This window comes from Neolamprologus multifasciatus, chromosome 16 (genome assembly GCF_963576455.1).
Source record: "Neolamprologus multifasciatus chromosome 16, fNeoMul1.2, whole genome shotgun sequence".
Taxonomy (NCBI): Eukaryota; Metazoa; Chordata; class Actinopteri; order Cichliformes; family Cichlidae; genus Neolamprologus; species Neolamprologus multifasciatus.
The window spans coordinates 28,208,722-28,223,808 of record NC_140454.1 but is presented as its reverse complement, the minus strand read 5'-3'; the positions used below and the strand labels follow the sequence as shown (position 1 = coordinate 28,223,808).

Here is a 15,087-nt window from a genome sequence, read left to right as displayed (position 1 = left end):
GCCTGGCTTCCCTTCCCACGAGTACTACCACTTACTACAGTAACAATATGTAGACAAATTAAAGTGTCTTACTTTATATTATGACTGTGAGGATTTCTGAGAAAAAGAAGCTGAAGTCTGAGGGGATAATTGAAAGTGTATGACTTTCCATTCACTTTCAGTCCATGGATCACCTCATCTAAAAATAAGTTACCAGTGCTTGTAGAATCTTCCTACATGAGAGCTCTGTGTCAAAACTGGATCAGTTAAAGGTAGATGAGAACACTGAGGTCAAATTTATTATTGTAATGCAGATAGCAGATATGAGGCCATGTATACCACATGGCATTGTGCATGTGTCAGTAATCTGAACCAGCACGAGTAGTAAAAGCACAGAGCCAATTCTGGAAACACAGTGTGACCTTGTGCCCTTACTTCAAAGCACTGTCGTCACTGTGTGTCATATGAACCTAGAGAATTGTGTTCTGCATACATCAGATTACTCTGTGTTAATAGTCAGAGTTTTTAAAAGTTATTCAGTGAAACTCTGTTTTTTTTCCATCTTTTTAAAGATGGAAAAAAAGTCTTGGGCTGCGTTGTCCCTGAAAGTATAAACCTGGCAGTCGTCTTCAGAAGAAAAAAACTGGTGTCCTTGTAACAGTTAACCTGAAAAAAACAAACAAACAAAAAACAGAAAATTTGTTTGAACTGCATGTCGATGAAATCATGCACAACGTGGAAAACTCACAGCAGTTCAATGATGAGTCAGATATTCAATTAACCGTGGAACCGTGGCCCGTACGGGGATCGAACCCGCGACCTTGGCGTTATTAGCACCACGCTCTGACCAACTGAGCTAACCGGCCATGTTGCACTGCACATTCATCCTTGGCCCGTGTGGGCAGTGCTAACTCTGCTGCCAGCTGAAAACTGCACAAACAGGGAGAATAACCCAAAACTCCAAACCCTGGATTTCACCTGACTTGAGCCAGTGTTCCCTTAATTCACAGATGTCGAACTCCAGGCCTAGAGGGTTGTTTTCCTGCAGGTTTTAGATGTGTCCTTGAGGTATGGGGTCTTTACACACCCCCGTTCTCTGCTAGCCATCGGGGCGGGGGGGGGGGGGGGGGCTGGGAAGAGATGCTGGCTGTCCGATTGGCCTCCCTGCTACCGGGGAGCCTGGGGCGGTCTGCTTGCCTCCACCCCGGAGGGAAGGGTAACATCTCTTGGGTCTGGGTGCCGTTTCCCCCTCTGGGGGCGAGGATACCTGGACCCGGGGTATAGAGTATGTTTGGGGAGTGTGATTGTGTGTACATGTCCATTTACGTTTATTCCTACGTTGGGTGAGTGCTGAGTGTTGTATATGTGTGCATGAGGGTGGGAATGCATGTCTGTGTCTGTGTGTGGCTGTTTGTCTGTGTCTATATGTCAGGTCGGGTCTTAGACTCCACCTCTCTGGGAACTCCCAGGCCCTCCAAGTGTGGAGGCCTATCTCCCCTCACCACACTCCCTGCCGGTGACTGATGCCCTCAGGGGTCGGTGCATTGTTGGTTCTTGGTGTCCGGGGCTGGACGCTCAGGTATGTACCAGCTCACTCCCGATGGCTACTTGGCAGGGCCTGGCGCCTGTTGCTCGGTCAGGCCTCTTCCGGGGCGCGGAGGGCCCTCGGGCCTCTGGCCTCTGTGCCTGCGGCTCGGTTCACTCTGGCACAGCTGGCTGCCGGCAGAGCCGGCGGAGCCGGCGGGCACGCCGGTGCAGCCCCCTCTAGCTTCTGCCCGGTGGCTACTGGGTGACCCCTCGTCTGGGGATCCTCAGCCCTTCCCATGAAGGTGGCACGGATGCCCCTCCGGTGGTCCTCCTTGGGCTCTTGCACTCTGGGGCCTCTGGATGTCTGGGGCCTGGATCTCCTCCATGCCTGCTTCATGCCCTGGGGGACAGGGCTATGGCTCTCTACATCCTCTTGCAGACCATTACATGGGGAAACCATCTGAATACAAGCGCGCCGATCCACACAGGTGTGCACATGGGTGTTCACTGTTCGTAGACTTAAATCACACCTTTCTTGGCTGCTACTTCAAAGCACATTGTGCGCTGTCTGTCCTGCACAACAACATTCAATATTTAGTATTTACTGCTGTTTACACTCAGCTAGATTAATGCGATGGTGTTGTGTTTAGTATGTTGCTTTGTTTTTTTTTGCTTGTTTTCTATTCTTTTTCTCTCAACAGGTGATCCTGGAGATATTTTTTCCCCCCTTTCTCACTGTCCCTCTCCCCTTCTGTTTTTCTTTTCCTTCATCTTTCTTTCTCCCTTTCCTATCCCTCACTCATGTCTGTCCCATCTGTAACAACTGAAAATAAAATAAAAAATAATAAAGACAAAGGTCGATCAAATGGACCAATACGGCAATGCCATGATGATCCATTTGGCAAAATAAATCCATTGGGTATCCTTGTTGGTCTTCAGACAACAATTCTGACGGCTAAAGAACCAAATGGGACAGACCAAAAAAAAAAAGAAAAAAAGAAAGATGTGTCCTTGATCCAACACAGCTGATTTAAATGGCTAAATTACCTCCTCAACATATCTTGAAGTTCTCCTGAGGCCTGGAAATGAACTAATCACTTGATGCAGGTGTGTTGACCCAGTGCAATATCTAAAACCTGCAGGACACCGGCCCTCGAGGCCTGGAGTTTGACACCCCTGCCTTAATTTAATGTCAGGACAGTCACTAAACTTCCAGTCAGCTTAATACTACATTAATTATTGATATAAATCAAATTAAGCACTCTTTACTTCGTTTAGGCAGTTTATGCACAATAGTTTGCTGGACACACATCTGTGTGTATATCCTTATGGTCCGTTACCTTTTAGTGTTTGTGTTGACTAAACCTGGTGGATACTGTCATGCTGGTTCAGTGCCAGACCAAAGAGAAGTCTCTTTAAGTTCACAGTTCCCTTTACATGCTGCAAATCTGTAGCCCGAGACAGACTTAAAAGGACACACAGCAGTAAATGTAAACAGACAGGCAATTTTCATGCTTGCAGTCGTGTCCAATGTGGCATTTTCAAAACAAAGCAAACCATGCCATGAAATAAATGAGGTCCTTGCAACCACAAAAGTGCAAGGAATGGCCCCGATGTCCAGGATTTCACACTAAATCACATCAAATGGCTGCCTCTCCCTTCCAGTGCCAGCTACAATAAAAGCTGATATGACTACAAAGTAAAGGAGAAGTGCACGTTTCAAATTATGCCTCAAAACAGAACAGAGAGGCCTTATACAGGTTTTTATTTTGCAGCAGTGAGGAACAGATGGCAGCCAGATATGACATCACAGAATAAAAATGTCCATGAGCTCTCTGATCTTAATTAGAAAGCATCACTTTAGAAGTTTATTATATTTAGCAGAGATGTTTTGCCTTCCACCACCAGGATTAAACTGCAACTCGTTTCATTTTCCAGAACAATTTATGTGATTTTGGGGTATAAATATCCATTTGCTCCAATATCAGCTTACCTGGTGGTCCATAATCATACATAAATACAGGGCTGCTTCCTCATATTGGGCCACAGAAGACAACAAACTTTCATTTACAGTGAATGTTGACTCTGAAATACAACACCAATTACAGACAAAACTCAGAAGAACAGTACCAGAAATATAGAAACAGCAAAATATTTATTTACCAGTCAAAACATAAAATTTCAAAATGAGGTCTCCGTACGGTGATGCATGCATGCCAAGACTCCTGTTACCCGATGACATTTATATCAAGGCCAACTTTAAATGCTAAAACAGAAGGAGAGGACTGTACAAGCTGGTTTGTGTATTTCTGCTGGGAGGAAAGAATTAGTTGGTGACGGGAAAATGAAGCTTCCTTTGAAAAACGGCCAAATCTAGACATCAGGTGGGTTCGCGAAGAGCATAAAAATGTACAACATCACAGTCTGAAATTTTCAACACATCAAGAGCAGAGGGTTTATTAGTCACTGAACATAAATAGCCATGTCCCAGAGAAATCATGCAAGATGATGGGGGGTGGGGTGGGTGTACGTCTCAACCAGGGCTGCAGGAAGGATGAAGAGTCTTGTATTCTCCCTCAGTACCGAGCGGGTGAAAACGGGTGGTAGTCGCTGTGGTGGGTTATCAGTTCTCAAGAAAAGCCACGTAGTCAGTGAGTCTGGCCAACTGCTGCTCATTTGGAACCAACGAGACAGGGGGAGGATCTGTTGAAGGAGAGAGACACAGAGGAGGAGAAGTTGAGTCAGAAGGAGATTCCTCTTGTGCCAAATGCTATCGATCTTCTTACATCCTTTCAGTTTTAGCTCTTTAGCCCACATGCTCTGACTCTGAAGCTCAGCTCATTCGATTTAGACCTACTGTTCACATCTAGAAGTGAGCTCAAGACTACTCCTGACCTGTTAAACAACAACTACCTGCCAGGCCAGCACAATTTTTTACATCCATCTCAAACAGAATCGTTTCCGGTGTGAGATCAACAACTAAAAGAGCCAATAAAAACTAAGGAAGAAAGTTGGGGGATTCATGTGGGTGGGTTGGTTGGTTGCATGCGTGCATGCATGTGTGCAGCAGATGCTTCAGTCATGCAGTAAGTTCTGATGATTACAGATAAGACAGATGTCCTCCTGGTATGTCCACATAAATCAACAAACCCGTGGATTAGGCCTTGACGCTTTGAATCGCGGACATGTGACCGTGATAAAATTTGGGCTATATGGACGATAATCACATACTTCAAGAACTTCAAGGAAAAACAATGTCAGCATGACCCAAGTCCTAAATCTGTGCTCACAGCATTTTTATGTGTCTAATAAAATCTCCGGGGAGGAGACGCTTGGGAGTTGGATGCTTGGTTCCTTTTGGGTACATCCTGGTTGCAGTTTAACAGAGCAACACTGCCACCTACCTGGTTTTTTGGGCATCACCATCCTGGTGTTGGCGTCTGCCTGCCAGCCTTGGCTCACCACACCTTTGAAGTGAGGGGGGAAAAAAATATTCTTAATAACTCTGTATAAAGTAATGCGATAAAATTGAGAGCAAGATTACTGGCTGACTAAAAAAAAGCAGATATAACATTACCCTTCACCGCCTCTTCCACAGAGTAGCCCACAAAGGCAGCAAAATCCTCCGCTGCGATGGAAGTGTACGCCTGGGCCACAAGGCTGTACGCCCGCTGCCGTGTGCTCTCTGTGAAGACATATGAGATAAGTGCATTTGGAGTGCATATGAGCTAAATCTAGGCTCTGGTTCTATTTAAAGTGCACAGCAAACAGGGCAACTTGCTGGGAGCTTCCAGGCACGAGGAGAGTATGATGTTGCAGCATTTTAACATGATATTTAAGCAACATGTCTCATGTAAACAGCACTTCTAATGAGCAACAGCACAGGAGGTCACATGCTGTGACGAACAATTCTTCAGGAGTGATTTATTATATTCTAAGGAAGAAAGCTCTGAGAACCAGAAACACATCAGATTATAATGAACCACTGAACAGACTTGTTCATCTCATAACGTACAAAGCACAAATAATCTATATTCACAGGCTGTTTTAAATTAGATATGAAACATGTATTTAAAAAAGTATTCTGAATAGATCTTTCCCTCTGAGCACAACTTTATTATATTTAAAAAGCTATGTACAGATTTACCTTCATGCTACAAAACCTGCCAGAATTACAGACTGTCAAAATACATTAAGGAAAATTATTCTGACCCAAAAGGAACTGTGGCTGGACGATGAGGCTGGTATGAAAATGTGTGTGTGTGTGTGTGTGTGGGTGGGTGGGTGGGTGGGGGGGGGGCTTGTATAACTTGTTTTCACAAGCTAGCAATTATTCATGAATCACACTTTAGAGTTTTTTTCCCCCTTTGAATGATCAGAAACATTAAACATTTATGGTACCAAAGCTTTTTTCTTCTCGTGGACATTAAACTGGTGCAGTTTATTTCAACTATGATATATCCCATTATAACGATGCTCAAAACTGGTTACAGGACTGGACAGAAACATTTTCTCCTTAGACCATGACCCTTAGTGTGGGTGTAAAATTGATTTGGCTCCAGTTTTTAAGCAGAACTTAATGTTTTTTTTTTTATTTTTCCCTCAACTCTGGAGATGTCATGTGGATCTCTTTGGTATTCATGCAGTTAAAATCCTGGACCAGTAAGCGGATAAAAAAAAAAAAAAAAGCTCCAAATTTCAACCCACACCTTTGCACTCTGAGGGTCTATAACTCTGGAAATATTTTGCATGGCTTGAATGAAAAAAGTAAAGCTGATGTACACAAAATCTGATGATTTTTGCAGGTCACTTGGGATCACTCACTGATTTTTCCATGGATTGAGTAGGCATCATTAAGAACATTGTTTTTGTCTTCTGTTATTTTTAAATGATTTATCACTGCCTTTGGTCCTTAATAGTGAAATCTGGTTATCAAACTGTTTCCGTTTAGAATATGCAATGCAATAAATTCAAGCCCAATCATTATTGCATTTTCAGGCAATAATTTGTGTTCTTCCACTGACTTTAACACTTTAGGGTCATTGATTAGTTTTATGGATATTCAGAGGCTTTGTTCTGCTATGGTCAGCTGCACTCATGTAGCGTGCATCACTGATCTCATCCCTGGGGCATCACTTAATATTGAAATGTCAATGCTGGAGAGGATTTTCCATCTCTTGTAATGTGTCACTTATGCCATAACCCAGATCTGTCACTCCCAACATGCATCATCAGTAATGCGTTTTCCCAACTTCATGTTTTAAGTATGAGACGTATCATCCTAATAAAACTGAACAGCTGCATCATGGCTTTAGTCTTAGTTTCTAAATTGTTACATCCTGAGTAAATGTCAAGTAAGGGTATTTGTTTCTCTGTCCATCTGCAAGATTACACAACGCCCCCTGGACCAAATTTAAGAGAATGTGGTGGGAAAGGAACTTAACAAATTCTGATGATGATTTCTTTAAAACTAGACAGTGCACTGGCCTTGGAAGAAGCTCTTTGTTTCTCACTCTGCTGACTTTGCAGATTTTTTTCACCTTTCTTGTGGTAATTGTATGTATTTGGCAAGTCACTTCATCCCAGCCCAAACAAACACACAATGACACGCAGCTCTAACAGGAACTGCTCTGGGTAAATCAAACAAAGCTAGTCTTAACAAAAAATTGTCTGTCTTTAATTCCTCATACCATCTGGGTTTGCTTTAAGTGAAATCTTGCATTTGTTGTTCAGGAAACTTTGACTTGAGCTAAAATGAATTCCACAATCAAGTACACTTAATTAAAGATCTGTTAAATGAAGCATGCTTAAGCCGAATCATGAATATGCTCACACCACAGACCCGTTGAAGACTTTATCAGCAGGCTCTGGCTTCAGCTTCCAAACTGCCCTGTTTATCTAGCCTGACTTGACGTGCTGTGGGGATAACTGTAGGAGTGACAGGGCCTCAAAAACAACATACGCTGGCAGGTATTTGCTGCTGCTACAGCAGCTATCACGTAAGTGCCTTGGGGTTATGGCCTTTGGTGTTTTATAGCCTAGCAACGGGTTGTGTGTATACCAACAATAATCCTCCTGTCTGCTGCAGCCGTTAGCAGCAGTAACAATAACAAGTGGGATGAGAAAAGACAGCTGTGTAGGGGAAGGCCGGAGATTGTCAAGAGCGCGTTCCCATTGTGATGTCCAACGAGCTTCCTGTCCTAAATGTTACTGCACTTATCGAAAAGAAGCAAAAAGAAGCTGAACACATGTCTTGGAAAATATGTCAACACCGTTTACGCTGCACTTGAGTTTTAACCAAAGTCATGACTGTAGGTGGCGTTTCAGCATGAGGGGGGGGGGAGGGGGGGGTGATCTGTGGGTCCAGCTCTAGAGAATTTTGACCATTAGATACACCAATTTGTTTCTTCCATTAATTTATTAAAAAATAAATAAATCTTTATTTATGTAAAGGAAGAGTGCTAGACGAATGGTGTGATTCTACTGATTGAGATCAGTGTGTGTTTGGGTTTGTGTGTGGTGGGGATCATTAAATATATCCAAAAGATTCAGGGGACCTGAACAAATAATTCATAGTCATATTCTGGCGGGGTGTTCTGTCTCACTAAAATGTTACAGAAGCTTTTTCTGAATAATTATTTTCCTGAACCTTAAAAAAAAAACGAACTGTGTAACTGTGACTCGAATAAAGACAAAGTTTTTGTAGACAAACTAAACTGCACTGAAAACAAAAGCTTAGCCAAAAACAAGCTAAAAAAATATGTTGGACTATAAAAACTGACTGGGTGTCCTCTGTGTCGTCCCTGAAATGGAGGCTTGAGATCAAATAGCTACAATCCTTATTTATTTAAATACTGTTCTGATTCAAACGACCTCTTAAATCAAGAAATCCAAATGAAACCCATTTTGTTGTGCATCACTATACTAAAAACTCCTATCTATTAAAAAGAGACACCGCTTATAAAACTGCTTCTTGTGTTGGAACAAGTTTCTGGCAGCTGACCATCTGTAAATTCAAATGCTCCTGACCCAACAAGGCCGATCACCTCAAGGGTTTTTTTCTGTAACCCAGCCTCAGGGAAGATGTATATTTTTACCATGGCCTCTTGGCCGCTAGAGAATGACTTGTGTGGCAACTGGACGGGCCTTTCTTAGCATGCCCCTCTGACACTTCAGAGTTGGGTTGGAGGTGCTGAGTAAGACATCAGTGAGTGGGAGGATGGGAGTTTTATGCAGGAGAAACGGGACCTGGCTTGTCCTTCCATGTCAGTCTATTCCAGGGTGAGCTATCACCTCTCACCATCTCACCTCTTAAAAATAGCCCCCACTTTTCACCAGCAAAGGCAAAGCAGACAGGACATGGCAAGGGGCTTTATTTTTAAATACAGTCCACTGCCAAGTAAGAGCAGCAACAGACTGGGAACCATTTTGATGGAAGCACTCCAAAAGTCTGTAGCACCAAAATAATCCTAAGTCATGTAGGGGTTTTTTCCCTTTAATCCCCATTTATTTAATATAAATAAATCAATATTTTAAGTTGGGCTTACATTGAGCTAAAAATAAAGAACATTGCTGCTTCAATTCATGCAGGTTTATTACCAGTAACAACAGACTTGGTGATTACATCGAGGTCAGCTGATCACCAATTCCACAAAAGAAAATGAGAAAGGAAATCTAAAATAACAACTATTCCTAAATACTACCTGTTTCTACATTTAACAGACTTAGAGGTACAAAAGTATAAAAAGAACTTAAGAAAAAAAGAATGAATATGACACTGAAATTAGATATTGCACTGACAGGGCAAAAGTTTCAGCCCACATCCTCTTTCACCTCCTTAATATTTCATTCAACATTAAATTCAGAGTCCTCAAGACAAACACTGCCCTATTTCAAAACACCTTCAAGAGTACTTAAGTTCAAAACAACTTCCAATTCTCATCATTCCTCCTCTTCTTCCTCCTCTTCCTCCTCCTCCTCTGCATCCTCAAATTCATCATCACCTCCAACCACTCCAAAGTCCATTTTTCCAAGGACTCTTTCAACATGCTCCGTTGATATAGTGAAGTGGTCCATCTTCTCAAAGCCTGGCTCGGGCCTCTCTTCCCCCAGTGAGGCTTTGGCTGCATCTTTGGTCTGTGTGATAAGGCCCTTCGAAGCCAACAGGAACTCAGCAGCTCCGCTCTGCTCCAATGCCCTCACAGCCGAATCGGTCAGCTCTGAGCTGGCCTGCAGTCGCTCACCGTAACGCTGAGCCAGTGCCCGCAGAGCTGCCACCTTTTCATCTTGCTCTTTCCCAATCTGCTCAAGTAAAATGCCCTTACGCTCTTCTAGGATAGCATATAGCAGATCAAACCGCTCAGCGAGGCCCTGCTTGGCACGCTGAGCGTTTTCCTGTACAGCACGGCAGGCGTCTTCCATCTGATTGAGCAGAGACTGCAGGCGACCATTGCTGGTCACCAGCGTATCGATAGCATTACTCAGTTCACCCTTCTGGGTCTCATAAACAGCTGTTAGAGGGGCCACCTCACAGTCCTTATGCTGGCCAAACACTTTGCACATGGAGCAGGTGGGTGTTTGGCAGGTCACACAGTAGATGTTGATTTTCTCATCCTCATGTTCCTGGCACTTTGGCTCTTTGGACTCTTTAGGCTTCAGGTTGGTTTCTGTCTTTCCACTGCCACTTAGTTCTTGCTGCTGCTTGTAGATGTCAATGATATTTTCCACTAACAGGTTTCGCTGAAGCCCGTGCACACCATGGCGGTCGAGCACAACCTCAAACCGGCAGGTAGGGCAGCGAAAGACGCCACCAGAAAAGCGGTACGGGTTGCGCGAGTCATAGAGGTCACTGGCACAGCTACGGCACAGGTTGTGCTGGCAAGGCAGGATGACCACAGGCTTCGTGAACATGTCCAGGCAGATGGGGCAGCTCAGCTGCTTCTCAAGGCTATCCATGGGGCTGGGGGGCCGAACCACAGATCCTGTCCTCTGGATGTCCATTTCGTAAGTTTTATGCGTACACCTAGACTAGGAAGTTTTCTGTTCTCACAAGGAGAAAGCTAAAAGCTGAGTCGCTAAAAGAGAGTACAGCGTCTAAGAACTTCTCCTGTTGGTGTGCTGTACTTGAAATGCTGATATCTATTCTGGTTGAGAGCTAGCAGCTCTGTCCTTTATACTGCACACTCACAGCTGGTGACACCCGATCCTTTCCACCAGGCATTCCTACCCGCTTGCTAGCCTAGGATCTTTTCACCGAAACTCCCCCTCCTGCCCATTGCAGCATGTGTCACATGCCCCAGTGGGCGCCGAGTCCCCTCTAACAGTGACCCAAGTGGCCAACTGAGCACAGACAAACAGGGTCCATGTGACCGGCTCAGAGGAGCTCGACCTGAGAAAGGGGGCTCAGTATTATTGGTAAACAAGTCTGTGTCAAGATCCTGTGACTTGGCTGTTTTTCCATTTGATTTCTTTTAACTTATCTGCTCAATGTGCCAATTTATGTAACCGGTTCTGTTTAGTAAATGGAGTGACTGTACAGAAAAACAATTTTCATATGTTTTAAATTAAACTAACTGATAACAGCAAATGGCTGAGGATCAATTATGTTTATTAAACTACCACTGACACAACATTTAAGCCTCTTTTCTTCTAAATGATAATTTATCTGCTAGTCTCTTTCTTTTGCAATGCTTATTCTTCAGCACTGGAACCTGATGCGTTTAATAATAAAATACACAATTTAGTGAGACTGTTAAATTAAATTAAATTTAAGGTAAGATGATAATATATTTTATTACTTTTTAGGTTCTCAATATATTTAATGTCTTCCTTTTGTGGCTTTGATTTAAACAGATTTATTAAAAATATTCAGATTAATTTATACGTTTGGAAATGTATTCTTTTAACACATTGATGGAAAAAATATACATTATGCAATATTCTAATTAGTGTGAGCTGTATGATGGTCATGAATACACTCAGTACATTAAGTGCCTGGAAGTACAGTCAGATTGCAAAAAAATGTAATCTTGAATAAATGCTGCAGTTCTTGACTGTTGTGCATTTTTTGTTAATGTTAATGTTTATTTACACATCTACTAAGCAGTTATGACCAGTGGTTGCTTAACTGTGCTATGACATAGTGTACTGAGCATTAATATCTGATCAACACACAGTGTCATAAACATAAGTGAGAAGCTATTTTTAAACTGTTGCACAATTTAATTGACACATGATACAAATGCAGCTAGAACTGTGACCATCGGATGATATAACTTTATGACCTGATGTTTCTAGAAAATCATTCCTTTGAAGTTGAGAAGGTGATCTGAAAAACAGACAAAAATATGTAGGTACGCAACCACCTTCTTAATATGCAAGTATCTTGTTGTGGTTATTTGATGTACCCTTCATGACCATGAGGGTTTCTGTTTATTTTCCCATTGCTTTGTTGCATCATAGCCTGACTGGGTTCAGCTGTTGCCCCCTGCTGGCAGTTATTCTAAATGATTTATGAAACTTTTTTAAAATATTGAACTCACTTAAACGTGCTGAAAGAACATGTTGCCTTAGTTTCTAGTTTCAACAGAGCCAAATTTATATATCAGATAAAGAATATTTGGAAGCATAATTAATCTGAAAAGTGTAATAACAGGTAGAGAAGAAGAAGGTAGAGAGGCACGAGAAGTCAACTAGTGTTCTTAACATTTTTTGGTTACCTCTAAGGGCCTCCATGACATGAAGAATATTCTCTGACCACTGATAAGCAGCAATGGCTGTGTAGATCCCTGGAAAGTCTCTCTGCCAAATACGCTGGCCCACTGCCCATATAGCTGCTAATTCAGGATTTGCCTGCAGGAAACAAGTGAGAAGCATTTCAAACACAATCAGAATGCAACACTTGACCAGGTAGTGGTTTTAATGCTACTGTGAAGAGCATTCACAGCCCACTATATATGTAAGACTGTTGGATCATAATGGTTCCATCATCCTTAAATTATCTTTTCTTGGACTTGGCAAGAAGTCAAGACTTGATTGGCAGTACCATAATTCCATTTATTTCATAGTGCTCTCTTGGTTGTCTAAGCAGGTCCAAAAGGTTTTCCTGTGGGGCAAACTGATCTGCCAGGACTTAAGATCATTTTGCAATACAAGTAAAAATGCCAATTACATATGTTTTTAGTTACTTACATTTACAGTTGAGCAATTTTTCTAGAAACACAGAACTGCTTGTGTCAGGGTGGTAAAGAAATGTTTGCCCTTAATATTAAATGTGATGCAGGCACCACAATGGCAAAAAGCTGATGAAAAACACAGACCATACATTTCTAACTTATAATTTGGAGCTAGAATATAATTCCTTATTATCATATTCTTCTGAAAGCTCCATGAAAAGCCTCCAGTTGATCCAAAACAAACAGGGACTAGAAAAAGAAATCTTTATTCCATATTAGCCTCTCACCATTGGCTCCTTGTACCATCCCTTTGTGATGCTATGATGGATCTGGCTGCTCAGTCATTAAAGGACTTCTCCAATCCATGAGTTTGTCTTTACTCATTAAATCAACCAGTCACATGACATTAACGTAGTGCATTCAAACAAGACGAGACAAAGACAAAATGCTATTCAAATTGAGTATTCGAATGACGAAGAAAGGTAATACAAGACACTTTGAATGGTGGGTGGTGTCAGATGGGCTGGTCTGAGTATTTAGGAAACTTCTGATCTGCTGGGATTTTTCCCCACATCTCTAGGATTTACACTGTATTTTCAGAAAAAAAGGAAAACTCAAATGAGTGCCACTTCTTGTTTATGACAGAGTTTACAGGAGAATGGTCAAACTGTTTCGAACTGATAGGAAGGCTAATCAAATGGGCTCCACGGTCACCATATCTTAAGCAAGTACAGCGTTTAGAGAGGTTGCAGAACAGGAGATTTATGTCAGAGATAAGCACCCAACAAATCTGCACCAACTGTGTGATGACATCATGTCAACATGGACCAAAACTTCTAACACCAGCAACTTGTTGAATCTATGGCACGAAGAATTAAGGCAGCTCTGAGGGCAAAAAAGGGCTCATCCAGTACTAGCAAAGTGCACCTTACAAAGTGTCTAGTAACTGTATACATGACAGTATGAGTAGGTTTGAAAAATGTAATAAAACCAACATTGGATTTTAAAGTAAACAGCATTTACTGTTCACATTTACATGCTCAAATGTTATTTCTTTAGCAGTGTTTACACATGTTTTAACAAGCTTACCGATTTTATTGCTTGGGGAATCCTCTTCCATAGATACCTGGCATTATTCCTGTTAGGAAAACACACAACACATTCATAATACAGATACAGGCAGTAAAAAGGGGCTCATCAACTAAATCAGCTACCTGCAATCTGAGACTCAAATATACATTTAAATGCATTTCTCTTTATAAATACATAGAGATCAGAGATCAGTGACTTACATGTCATTATTAAGTAAATAGAGCGCCAGCAGCTGAGCGTAGACCTGAGGTGTTGCAATGCCCCCTGGAGCCTGTTACAAAGAAATGCAGGTGTGCGATTAAACATTGGAACTAAAACAAGCCGAAAACTGAACAAATGTTACTTCTCAGAGAAAACGGGTTATTATTATTGTCTTATTATTGTCATAATAAAGAAAAAAAATAGTCGCATATGTTCACCCAGCCAACAGCAAGCGTCCAGTTAATAGTTTTAGCTCCTGCTAACATTACAGTACTGGTCTCGCTCACTTATTCTTATACTATAAACTGTCAGTCCGTAGGCTGCATGCAGATAGACAGACTGTCAACACAGACAAGACTTAAAGGTTCTTAAATCAAACACATGACCTGCAGATATGTTCCAATTTAACGGAGAGATTATGACCGCTAACTTCCTACTATCTGCTGGCAAGTAAAGGCAAAGGTAAAGCAAAGAGCAGTCCAACATGAACACGTTGCAAAAGCCTATATCTCATTTTTAACATGAGAATGTTTCGCCTACCAGAAAACGTGTTTGATAAGTTAATTTCACAGAGCTTTAAGGTATGCTACACACAGGCTAGGTTTTGTAGCCAATACGCTAGCCTAAAATATCTAGAAACCGCACCGTTCCCATCCTGCTTTCAAAGCCACAAAATCGCTGCGACCTTCTTGTTAATATTTAAGATCACAAAGTCCTTACCTCAAGCTCTTGGGCTTCACACTGCTCTAATAATTTATCAAAATTTTCCTCCATAATCACAGCAGTAGGCATGATGATGCCTAGCTGTTGCACCGGAAACTTGCTTCTTCTTCTTCTTCTTCTTTGGCGTCTTCGCCGTATTATTACGAGTCCGACGTCGGGTGTGTGCTCACCCCCGTCCTCTGCTGGCCAACACGCAAACTACAGTGAAATGCAACGGGACCAAAGTAGTGACATAAATAAAGCATGCATAAATAAATTCCAAACAAAAAGAGAAAAAATGTAAAAAGAAACATAATTTTAAAAAAAAGTTTGTCAAAAGGAAGTCTGCATTCACAAAATCGAAGAAATCTAAACCCTACATCTAGAGAGCATCCTGAGGGTAACAAACTGT

General features: G+C 42.0%; 2 protein-coding genes and 1 non-coding gene across 3 annotated transcripts; all 3 read right to left on the bottom strand.

Moving 5' to 3' along the window:
• Positions 1-771: 771 nt before the first annotated feature.
• Positions 772-845, bottom strand: trnai-aau (transfer RNA isoleucine (anticodon AAU)). Its single transcript has one exon. It is a non-coding gene; the product is annotated as a tRNA-Ile (tRNA).
• Positions 846-3,642: 2,797 nt separating this feature from the next.
• cops8 (COP9 signalosome subunit 8) lies at positions 3,643-14,822 on the bottom strand. The gene is made up of 7 exons (XM_085136160.1): positions 14,694-14,822; positions 13,973-14,043; positions 13,770-13,818; positions 12,225-12,357; positions 5,084-5,191; positions 4,911-4,973; positions 3,643-4,209 (listed from the first exon to the last, which is right to left on the bottom strand). Exons 1-7 carry the CDS (start codon positions 14,763-14,765, stop codon positions 4,130-4,132), a joined length of 576 nt encoding a protein of 191 aa, XP_084992286.1. The 5' UTR covers positions 14,766-14,822; the 3' UTR covers positions 3,643-4,129.
• On the bottom strand, positions 9,083-12,186 carry trim63b (tripartite motif containing 63b). Its single transcript, XM_085136159.1, has one exon. It carries the CDS (start codon positions 10,504-10,506, stop codon positions 9,448-9,450), a length of 1,059 nt encoding a protein of 352 aa, XP_084992285.1. The 5' UTR covers positions 10,507-12,186; the 3' UTR covers positions 9,083-9,447.
• Positions 14,823-15,087: the final 265 nt, after the last annotated feature.